Raw genomic sequence first — 12,217 nt, 5'->3', positions numbered from 1 at the left:
ACGTCGGATTTTGAATTATAAGCATATCAAAGTGGTTGACATGGGGAGGTATTTGGATTTCTTCTCATTACGTTGAAAAATGCAGATACGAGTTGATAGACAGTTCCACGTCCATTTTGGTAAAGTGCCCTCTACAGGTCGGCTTTACCTTGCTGCCCTTGTGGGATGCTGAGGAGGTTAAGGTCTCCAGCCTTTGGTTAAAGGGCCCTTAGGGACTCTGAATATGACCTCAGACAGGACAGAGGGGTTAAAACAGGTTGACTGCAGATACTTGTTTCCTGAGTTGGTCAGCTGGCTGCACAATAATCTGAAATCAAAACCGGTCAGGAATTGTGATCCCTAGTAGATTAGTCTTTGACCATTTGTAAAGGTTGTTTGTTTGTTTGTCTTTAATGTGAAGGTTTAGAGTTAGGTAAAATTTGCTCACTGTAACCAGCAAGCTTGTGGTTACCTAGGCTGAAGATTTTTTTTACAAAGGAAGAGGAATAGATAAATTAATAATTGGAATCTACAGGCAATCCAAAAAACTCAGTTCAGGACTTCCCTGGTGGCACAGTGGTTAAGACTCCACCCGCCAATGCAGGGGACATGGTTTGAGCCCTAGCCCGGGAAGATCCCACATGCTGCGGAGCAACTAAGCCCGTGTGCCACAACTACTGAGCCTGCTCTCTAGAGCCTGTGCACGCAATTACTGAAGCCTGCACGCCTAGAGCCCTTGCTCTGCAGCAAGAGAAGCCACTGCAATGGGAAGCCCACGCACTGCAACAAAGAGTAGCCCCTGCACGCCACAACTAGAGAAAGCCCGTGTGCAGCAACGAAGACCCAACACAGCCAAAGATAAATAAATAAATAACTTTATTAAAAAAAAAATCTCATTTCAAGTGATCATTTCAGCCTTTTCTCTCCCAGTGAGTGTCCCCACCCTACCCCCCTCCTTAACCACAGCTGTTAACCAGAAGCAGAGGTAACTGAGTTAAATGCCATTGGATCTCTGTTGTCAGTAGGTGAAGAATTGGATGCAAAGTAGATCTGAATAAATAGCCTAACAGGGGCTGGGTAGAAGGAATTAGAGACCTTTCAGAAGAGGAGATTGAGAAGAACCGAGACTCTGAGAAAGAGAAAATGAGAAATTTACTTAGTCACTATAGAATAGTTGTACTGGTTTATGGCTACAGGAGAGATCAGAAAAGTAGGCCTTCTCAAGAGGCTGCACATATACTGGCCTTTTTGTGTTTTGCTTATTTCTGAACAGATTTTTAACCTTTTAATTTCTTATTTGTCTTTTTTTTGGAAAGCATTATGGAAAGTAAATGTTTTAGGAGGAAAGAGGTATGATTTAAGAAGCATAACAAACAGAGAAGGCACTAAACATGATTTTCTATTTTGCCTACCCTCTTGGGAGGCTGCTATCAATATTAAATATTAATATCAGTATCTTGCCAGTTTGATCACCTCTGATACCTTGCTCCAAGAGACAGAGGGGGAATGAAAGGGTCAGGATTCTATCATTGAAAACACGGAGATGGGGATGAACATGATTGAAGTAAATAGAAACTATGAAGGATGTGAACAGAATGCCCATCAGATCTCAGAGTGCCTGAACTGGTGAACCCCAGGGCACTGTGTGCTGGAGGTTGTGCAAAATACAGGGACTCCTTAGATGGATAAAACCATCCTTGTACTCTTCAATGAGCTTACAAGCTAGCAACTGAGAGTATATGAGAGAAATACAAGGGCATGCAACTTTATAGTCTGGATATTATGTTTTGGGGAAGCTTTTACTCTTTGAGAGTGTACAGATTAAAAATATGAATTATTTCAAGAAGGATTTAGATATATTCGTGAGAGAATAGATTATAAGAAGATAATAAGGAGAGTTTGTTTTTGACAGCAAACCTGGTAATGGTAGCAGTTATTTGGTACCAGTCACTGCACTAAATAGACACTTTTCCACATTTTTTTATGTGATGCTCTAATACCATGAGTTAGGTGTTTGCTATATTTTACAAATGGAAATTGAAGCTTAGAGAGGTGAAGTAACTTGCCCAAACTTACACAGCAAGTAAGTGGAAATGACATTAGGTCAGGACATCCTGATTCCAGAGTCCACATCCTTAATCTAAAGCTATATTGCTTCCGTCTCTAGAATATATAGAGAGTTTAATTTTTCTTATGTAGAGCACACCTTAGAACTCTAAAATCAATAAGAAAAAGGCAACCAATAGAAAAATGGACAGAATAGGAAACCCAAATAGTCATTAAACATCTGGAAAGATGCTCAATCTCAGTAAACAGTAAAATGAAAATTAAAACCATAATGGGCCCCATTTTACACCTCCCAAAATGGTAAAAATTTAAAAACCTGGTAATTTCAAATGCTGGTGAGGGTGTGAAGCAGCCATAACTCTTATTTACCGCTAGTGAGAATGTGAGCCGCACGACCACTTCTGAAAATGGTTTGGTATTACTCAGTAATGCAATATGCAGTCTGAGTTCTTGTTCAGTTCAGGGTATATCAATAAACCAGAATTTCAATTACATTTAAATAATGTAATTGGGGATGGAGTAGAGGGGAAAGCATCTGGTCAAAATAATCCTGAGTATAAAAAAATAGAACAGATAATAAATATTTGAAGGCATTGCCCTTAAAGGGATGATGATATTAGCTATATTTTTATTGCATGGTACAGGTTGAGAATTATATCTGTAAGTTTAGTCAAGAAATAGAAATGTAATTTGCATCTGTTTGAGAATAACTTTTGTTATACATTACCTAAATCTTAAGTGTTATATACTTCCTACTCATTTCCTCCATTCTGTTAGAATACTGGTACCCAGACCCCAATCTTGGTATCATGTCAGTTGAAATTGTCAGCTGCTGACACAGGCAGATTTTTACAATATAGGGGATTTGTTGATTAGGACCTATGGACTTCAAATCTGCTTTTAATAGATATCCCCAAATGAAGTGCTCTGCACTAAATTTGCCAAACATACAACTTCTCCAGGATATGCTTATTTGGTGAATGTGGAAATCCCTGAGCAGTGATATAATTCTCTCTTCTCACACATCCTCTGTCAAAATCTGATATCTTATCAGGAACACCTAAGGCCAATTGGGAAAGGATTGTTACCTAAGTGTTTCCAAAAAAATTTTAAGATAATTTTGGCCATAGAGTTTGCATGCTGATTGATGCTGTGCTTTTTGCAGGGGAGGATAGGAGAGCTGGAGTTGCAGTTAAAACATGGAAAAGAAGGACCTGAGGAGGTGCAATACAAAAAAAGCACAGCCTGGCTCTGGTAAGGGGATGGCTTTCTGTGCTCATTATTTGTTATGGGAAATGAACTGTGAGGGAGAAGGTGACCACTTTAAAGGCTTTAATGTTGGAATTTTAACCTCTGTATGAGCCTGAAGGGCAAAGGGCTGAAGATGTGATAGGTGTATTTTCTATTTCCTCCCCAGATCAAAGAAGGAGCACTTTATTCATGGTTTTTAAATATTTTTATTGTTTTCTAAAGCAGTGTGGAAATGGTTTGTTTTTCCCTTTTTCCCTATAATTGATTGTTTTATATGCTTTTGAATGAAAATTGCGTTTTTCCCACTCATTTAGTCAAGGAATACCCTTCCACTCCCCTGCTCCTCCCTCCCCAAGACATCTTCATTATTAGGAGCAATTTTACCATGTCAAGGCTTTAATTTCTTTGGCAGATGTCCCCCAGTGAATTCCCACTATATTATCTAGAAATGTGTAAGTGCTGGCACATTAAAAGCAATTTAAATTGTTACATGGGTTGTGATGAATACCTTGTCAGATTAATGTTGCAGCAGCCTAAATCTAAGTAAAGTGCCCAGAATCTAAATAGCTTTTCCTGTAGCCACAGGTTTCTTTAATATAAAAATCTGTTCAAAGGTTACTTGGTTTCAGTTTTTTATTTACTAACAATTGGCATATGTAGAAAAGCAGAAGCTGTGTGTGTGTGCGCATGCGCACATGTACACATGTACAGTTAACTAATTCTATTCTAAGTTACATTTCCTAGATTCATTTAAAAAATGGCAATGCAGTTTAAAACGTTATGACATTGGATTTAAGGTTAGAGATTAAGAATTTGGATTTCGCTTCCTATTTTCCTTTACACATAGTTTTAATTTCATCTTCTGAAAATGATAATTTGGGGAGTGGTCTGTTAGCAATACTCTTCCAAATATACATGGTGACATATGGAATGGAGGATGTGAGAGAGAGATGGAAGTCAAGGATAACTCCAAGATTTTGACTGTGAATAACTAAAAGTATGGAGTTCCCATTTACTAAGATGGGGAAGACTATAGAAAAGCAGGTCTGTCTAGGGTAGAAATCAGGTTTGAGACTTGCTAAGCCTGAGATACCTAATTAGATCTGCACTTTGGAGATATCAAGTGGGTTGTTGACTATGAGTCTAGAGGTCAGGGGTAAGGTCAGGGCTGGTTATATAAATTTGGGAATCATCATCATATCGACTGCATTTAAAATCACAATGCTGGATGAGATCATCTGGGGAATGAGTAAAGATAGAGAAAAGGTCAGAGGAGTGAGCCCTGGAGCACTTCAACATTTAGAAATGGGGGACATGATGAGGGAGCCAGTAAAGCAGATGGAAGATTAGCGTTGTAGGAAGAAAACCAAGAGAGAATGGAATCGTAAAAGCCACCTTAAAAGCTGAAGGAAGAAAGTGTTTCAAGAAAGGAGCAACCGATTGTGTCAGATGCTGCTCTGAGACTACAGAAGATGGAGACTGAGAGCTGAGCATTAGATTTGGCCTCTTGAAAGTCACTGGTGACCATGAAGGAGCTGTTTTGTAGGAAGAAAAGCCAAATTATAGAAGGGTCTAGAGAGTGGAAAGAGATAAACTGGAGTCATAAGTATAAGCTACTCTTCTAAATGAGTTCCGTTGTGTGAGAAGCAGTGGAATGGGGCAGTAGCGGCTTCTTTTTTTAAGATGGTAGATATTATAGTGTGTTCACAAGCTAAGGGGAGTAATACAAGTGGAGAAGGAAAAATTGGTGATGCAGCAGAGAGAAGGGAGAGTAGGTAAGAGGAGGGAACTAACGGAGGGTGTGGCTCTACCTAGAAGTACAGGCAAGTCATCATCTGTCAGTATTTCACGTTGACCAGTAAAAGAATACACTGAATGCACTATACTCCATTTAGGAAGACCAAGATTGGACAATACGTTTTAGAGAAATTTACTGTCAAATGGTTTTATAAAGTACAAGTTTAAGGAGCAGTTTGCAGCTATCTGAAAAACTTGGTTCTTAAGAATGACTCATTCTCAAAGAGTGCTGAATAGCTAAGATTTTATTATATTTCAAATGCAAATACAGTTATATTTGCAAAACTTTTATGATAGTTATAAAAACTTTGAATTTATGAAACTCAAAATGTACAGTGAACATGTTATGATATCATCTTTGGAATATAAATTTGGCAGTCAATGATTGTTTTTCACTTTATCTCAAGACTCTTATATGAAAAAAACTGTGAATATTTTAATTGAACATACCTTCCTTTAAATCCACAAATGTAAGTATTTTCTTTTAGTTCAATTTTATAACAGACATTTGTCTTTTTATTGAGGTATGATTGACATATAATATTATATCAGTTTCACGTATACCATAGCAAACATTTTAAATTTTATTTTGCATACATACATAGTGAAAATTCTATTATCTACAATTTGAAAGCAGTAAATTGCTGTTTTGGTGAGCTCTTGTGCCGAAAAGAGAGAATGTTTTAGTCAGTTCAGACTGCTATAACAAAAATACCATAGACCAGATGGCTTAAACAACAGAATTTATTTCCTACAGTTATGGAGGCTGGGAAACCCTTGATCAAGGTGACAGCAGACCTGGTGCTGGTGCGGGCCTGCTTCCTAAGTTTTCAGATGGCTGCCTTCTCCTTGTAGCTTCACATGGCAGAGAGCAGAGAGAAAGCAAGCTCTCTGGTCTCTCTTCTCTCTTCTTTTAAGGACACTAATCACATTCATGAGGGCCCCACCCTCATGACCTCCCAAAGGCCCCACCTCCAAATACCATACATTCAGAGTTAAGATTTCAACGTGTGAATTTGGGGCAGCAGGACACAAACATTCAGTCCATCACAGAGAATAATATAAAGGACACTTGTATACCCAGCACTCAGTTTAAGAGATGACACCATGAAAACACTGCCTACACATTAGTTGCATTCACCTCCTTCCCTGCCTCTACTAAGTAACCTAAGGACTAGGAAGATGAAACTGTCTTGGAAATGAAGCCCTTATTACCGTTCTTTCACCTTACACTAAAATTCTACATGGAAGTTTTAAGATCTGGAGTCATTGCCAGAGGTTCTTATTAATTGATGAATAAGCAAAAAGATTGGTTTCTTGCTCTACTATAAACTCTCATACCTATTTTCCATCTGTATCACAGGGTTCGAGACATGTTGACTGATGAGGTCACCAAAGCAGCTGCAAAGTAAGATCCATTTATTCTCTTACCAGGAATTTTCTATAAATAGTTTTCTTCCTCACAGTTACGAACAGTTTCTCCTTTTCTGGCATTTCATTACTTTAACGATTTAAAGGACTTTTCAGTTATTTTTTTAAAAATCAGTTGTTATCCTTTCTCATATTCAGTTAATTCTTACTACATGTCTTTCTGTGAAAATACGGAGGAACCAGTACAGGCACATAACTTTACATCAGAGTAGTGCCCATGCTGTACACCTAACAAAATGCCCTGTGCTTTGGCTTAGATTTAAAGGATTGTGATTTAGTACAGGGGAGAAAAAATCTTTGCTAATGTGAATTATGTCTATTTTACAAACAGATGATTAAATCTCAACTGTGAACCAGTAAATAATTTAACGTAGTACCTCCTTTTTTTCTCCTGGTGTTATTGGGCCCAGGGTAGCTAAATATTGAATTTTTTAATACTAAAAACTAATGTGAAGACCCAGTAAAAAAGCAGTTTCCATCATATCCTTATGGTTGTTTTAACAAAAATAACTTGAGTGTTGCTATCTTGAGGCTTTTTATTTATCTTAAGCCAACTCTTACTAAGAAAATTATACCTTAGTGAACTTGCTTGATCAGTCTCTTCAGGTCCCTTTGTTAGCAAGCTGCCTAATTGTTCCTGGTAGTAAGTTACATACGCTTCTCCTTTTCACTATTAGCCTTAGCTTGCTGCTGTTTGACTTCCTTTCTTCTTATTCACCAAATAATATAGATATACCTTTGACCCAGAGAATTTCATACGTATTGAAAGTCTATATTATCTAGAAATATTTAACTACAGTTTATTTTTCTCATGTCCTAGAACCTTCTGTAGCTACACAGATTTTGCCTAAAAAACAAAACCCAAAAAGCACCATCTACCTTAGAATTCGCTTTCCACCAGCAATTTCTTAAGCAGGTACTTCGCTCTAAAACCTGATCTCAATACCTGATCACTACTCAGCCTCATGTCTTCTGAATATAGTGGTAATCCTCCCCTACACTCAATTCCGTGGGAGGCAGTGGGAAATATCTGTTGACAAAATGAAAACTAAAGTACAGAGAGGCTTTGATAGGGACTCATTTGTGTCTGTTTACCTAGTTTGGTGAATTGCAGACACAGTGGGAGAGCACTCAGCTGCTTATCGGAGGGGAGGAGGTGCTGGGATGGGGGGCTGCCTTTGGCCTTTACCTTTCATAGTTTGTTTTATTATGTAGTCTACTTAGTTCCTGTTAAAAACAGTGCTCTGACACTTGCAACAAAAGCTCAAATGCTGAAGAAACTAGCAGCTTTCTATTAAAACAAACTGTAATTTTGCCTCTCCAGTAGTTTTGGCAGATTCCATTCTAAAATTTTAGTTCACCAAGACTTTAATCTTAGATTTGCAAAGCATCATTTCATGACTAATACCTAAAAAGCGTGTGTTCACATTCTCAGTGGTATGGAGTAAAAATAATTTATGTTCTCATGGTGTTACCTTTTCATCAAAAATTTCCCAGTATTTTATAGACCTTATCTTATTAAAGCAATTCTGACAATACTAGGCATGACAGCAAGTGAGCAGGAGATAGTTAAGGTCCAGAGGCTGAGAGATTAATGATAGAGTGGAAGAAAAAAATCAGTCTGCTGCCTTCTCTTTACTTTTTCCCACTGACTTGCTCCAATCTTGTGAGGACCGCATCGCCATCTCCTGCCAGCTTAGCCTTCTATTCCTTGGACCATGGCTGCCACAGGCTACTTTGGGCCAATGTAGGGCTTATTTTGTTCTGAGGCATAAATTAAATGTAGGAAGTAAAACACTAGTCACAGCATTAGACTGATTTGCTCATTTGAGAGCATTTTTAAAAGCATCAGGGATAGGACTAAGGGAGAATCAGAACACAGATAAAACCTGATGATTGATGTAAATTTATTTTCATTGTTAATAATTAAATAGATTTGAACCTGAAGATAAAAATCCCCAAAGGCTTGGGTCACTTTACTAATATGTAATGTAATACTTTGTCCCTAAGAAAGCATCATGGTAGCTCATCCTTCCTTGAGCTTTTTAATTAGGTTAATGGCATCTGTTTGTTTCAAAGGACAATTTAATTAAAATGTCAGTGGTGTTGCCTAGATAAATACTGCACTGATGCTGACATGTTATTATGCAAATTAATCACTGCTGCTTGACTGGTAGGGGATAGTTATGTGATCAACAAGGTGAAGAGTTTTTGCTGAACCTATTCTAGAGTTTCACCTGGCCAGTTCCTCCTTGAATTTGTCTCACTGTGTATGTATGGAGTGTCTTCTCTCCATAACTCACTGCAAGGCAAGTGGGGAATGAAGAGATGTTCAAGAGCTAGTCACCGGTGGGAGGGAGACGCAGGAGGGAGGAGCTATGGGGATACATGTATATGTATAGCTGATTCACTTTGTTATAAAGCAGAAACTAGCACACCATTGTAAAGCAATTATATTCCAATAAAGATGTTAAAAAAAAAAAAGAGAGCTAGTCACCGTACCTTTATAAAATGCGTAACTTGGCCTAAGCATGCATTGTGACTGTGGGCTAGTTTTTCCTATTCAAAGATTAATGTCCAAATATGCATTTAGTCTGCATCCAAAGATCTAATTACCAGTGACTTTAAATACATTTTACCCCATTTTACAAGAACAATACATGCTCAGGAATGTCAAGACCAGAGAAACTTTTGAAATACAGTGATTTGGGGTACTGTTTTAAAACTGAGGCTAAATTTTCTTTCAGAATTTCAGGGTTAAAAAGACACTTTTTATGTCATCTTGACTAATATTCTTGTTTTAAAAGATTTTGATACCCAATTTCTAGTGACCATCTAAGAATTTCTCCAGGGTGATAAATTCACTGAGAATTTAAAACTTTTTAAAATCTTACTTCAGGGATTCGTGCCCATTTTGTAGCAGAACAGGCTTCAAGGTATTCTCAGTTAAAGGAAAGGGAGAATATTAAAATAAAGGATTTTCTTTTTTTTTTTTTTGCGGTATGCGGGCCTCTCACTGTTGTGGCCTCTCCCGTTGCGGAGCACAGGCTCCGGACGCACAGGCTCAGCGGCCATGGCTCACGGGCCCAGCCGCTCCACGGCATGTGGGATCCTCCCGGACTGGGGCACGAACCCGTGTCCCCTGCATCGGCAGGCGGACCCTCAACCACTGCGCCACCAAAAAAAAGATAAATAAATAAAGGGTTTAATTTTGATTTTGTTAAATGATTTTCTGGCTAGGGCACCCGGGCATGCCCCCATCTTGCCTTGCTTCCTGGGATTTTGATGTTAGCTATAGGAGTTCCCAGTAATCCTCACTGCAAAACTGCTTCAACCTCAAGGCTTCCTTTCTGTTTTCTCCCCCTGCCCCATCCCTCAGTGTAAATGTTGTTGTCTTATCAATGTATGATAGGCCTCATGGAGGAATGATCTAAGAAGAGATGAACAAAATGATCAAGAGTGCAGAGCAAGCCTTCACTGAGCTTAATCACCCGAGAGTAGGAGAGAGAAGGAAGGAAGGAATGGATGGATTGATAGAACTTGATAATGGCAAGTCCTGAGTTCCATTCTTACCAAATGGAAACAAAAATGCAAGAACACAGGTGTATACTAACCTTTTGATACTCACTAACTCACATGTTCAGTCATGACTGTGGCCTAGGGCTGGAGACACGAGGCTAGCATGGGGAGCAGGGCTGGAAATCTTCCTCATCCCGCCCATTTGCTCTATTCCTGCACCAGGGTAAGCAAGGGAGTAGTTCTTGGATGTACACACTCATTAAAGTTCAGGTCTCAAGTCCAGGTTTGGGGAAGGATTCTCTGCATTTCTGGGAACCCACAATTGTAGAACTCCCTGAGAACTGAACTATCCGATGGTAAGGGTGCTGTGTTGTCTGAGTTCTGTTACGATGAAGTCCGCAAGCCAAGAGCATCTCATCAGTGTCCCACTGGGGATTTTATTCTATAGGCTTACTTTGGAATTATGGAATAATACTAAATGTACATTTTCCAGTGGTAAGTGTATTTAAAAGATTCAGTTTTCTTGATACCAAATTCATAAGTCAAACTTAATATTTTATTGCCAATATTAGAAAACTACCATTTGAGTGATATAAAAAGATAACTCTCTATGCAAATAGTCTAAAAACAAGCTTTTTTTGCATCTTATCTAGGGTTTCTGAATTATGTTACAGACTGGCTTTAAGGTTGCTGGCTTTGGCATATTAAGAGAAAGAAGGGGAAAATGATAATGACGGAGGAAAGCCGCCAGCGTGTCGAGTTGCTGTTAAAGTATGCCATCTGAAGTGGTTCACTAGAAGCTGATTCCACACACCAGTGCTTTAGAAAAGCCAGGGGCCAGTTGCATTCTGCTGGGCTTATTCACACAACTGTCCTTCGCCGTGTTTCCAAAACAAATCAGTACATTTTTATATTGGCCAAAGATGACACCAAAGAAGATGGCTTGGGAAATGTAAGGTCTGATGATGAAATAAAAATTTTGGGAAGAAGAAGCTTAGATGTATGAGCTTATTAGATTTTTTAGGTTACCCAAAGCATAATGACCATACATTTATAAGAAGAGTTAAAAATCAGCACTAGTGTCAGAAGGAGGAAAGAAGCTGCTGGCATCAGGGAACCAACAGACCTGTGTTTACAAGGCTCTGGGAAGGGATGGAAGTGCTTTTGACCTCATCTGCCCTCCCTATAATATCACCTTCTCTTCTCCTGGTTAATGCCCCCAAATCCTCTCTTGGAATTTTTTTCTTTTTAAACAGAGACAGCCCAGTGGTCAAAGGCAACGCGCTGTTAGCCTTAAGCAGCCTTGCTGTCGTCGTTTCCAAACATGAAGCCAGCCTCTCCTCAGACTCTGAGGGTGTCCTGGAGGTGAGTTAAGGGTGATTAGAACCAGTTGACCTTTGGTTGTGTAACGTGTGAAAAGTGAGACTTCTCCTGAAGCCTGGCCCTGAATTTAGGAGGTTACAGTCATTGGCTGTGCTACCCTATGCATCTTTATACCGTAAGCTTAAGTGTCCTCTAAAACACTTTTCTTTGCTGCTTTTCTGTTTTGCTCTCTCCATCACAGTTAAGTGGTCATTTCCATTTGAAGGTACCAATTTTATGCAACAGGGCTTGTCTTTTTGTGATTACATCATGGTAACCAATCTTAGGAGGTTAACTAGGCTTACTGAAAGTGAACAGTGATGTCAAAAAAATGATAAATAAGCAGTGTTTACTGACTGAAAAAAATTGCACTTTGCATTTTAATTGTAGATGTCAGTGACAAAGTGCCTATTCATTTTTTGCAAGGCATTTATTTCTTAATTAAACATGTGGCAAGCTGGCCAATGTTCATTTCCAATGTACTTTTTCAGATAATTCATATCTGTCAAAATAAAAAGGCATGGATTTATTCTTCTTTTAAGCCCCGTTTTCTGGTAGCTATCATTATCTGGAGACAGTATAGCCAAGTGGTTAAAAAACACAGGCTTTGGAGTAGGAGAGTCCTAGATTTAAATCCTAATACTTGCATTTACTAGCTCTCTGGCTTACTGTTGGTAACCTCACCTTTCAGAGCCTATTTCCCCATCTGTAAAATGGGGATAACAATACTTACCAGATAGGGTTATTGTTAGGATTAAATGAAGTAATATATGAAAGGCACAGTGGCTGGTAAATAGTCAGTAATAGTAAC

General features: G+C 38.7%; 1 protein-coding gene across 2 annotated transcripts in view; it reads left to right on the top strand.

The window, feature by feature from the left end:
* The window catches only part of FOCAD (focadhesin), a 314,675-nt gene that overhangs the window by 230,573 nt on the left and 71,885 nt on the right, over positions 1 to 12,217 (top strand). For both annotated transcript variants that reach the window (XM_079927956.1, XM_079927957.1), the window contains 3 exons: positions 3,212 to 3,300; positions 6,458 to 6,502; positions 11,301 to 11,409. In XM_079927956.1, coding sequence (XP_079784082.1) covers positions 3,212 to 3,300; positions 6,458 to 6,502; positions 11,301 to 11,409 — 243 coding nt within the window. The remainder of the gene's footprint in view (positions 1 to 3,211; positions 3,301 to 6,457; positions 6,503 to 11,300; positions 11,410 to 12,217) is intronic.

This window comes from Stenella coeruleoalba (assembly GCF_951394435.1).
Source record: "Stenella coeruleoalba genome assembly, chromosome: 7".
Lineage (NCBI taxonomy): Eukaryota > Metazoa > Chordata > Mammalia > Artiodactyla > Delphinidae > Stenella > Stenella coeruleoalba.
Note: the sequence above shows the minus strand (reverse complement) of the source record. Positions and strands in the feature narration are given on the sequence as shown.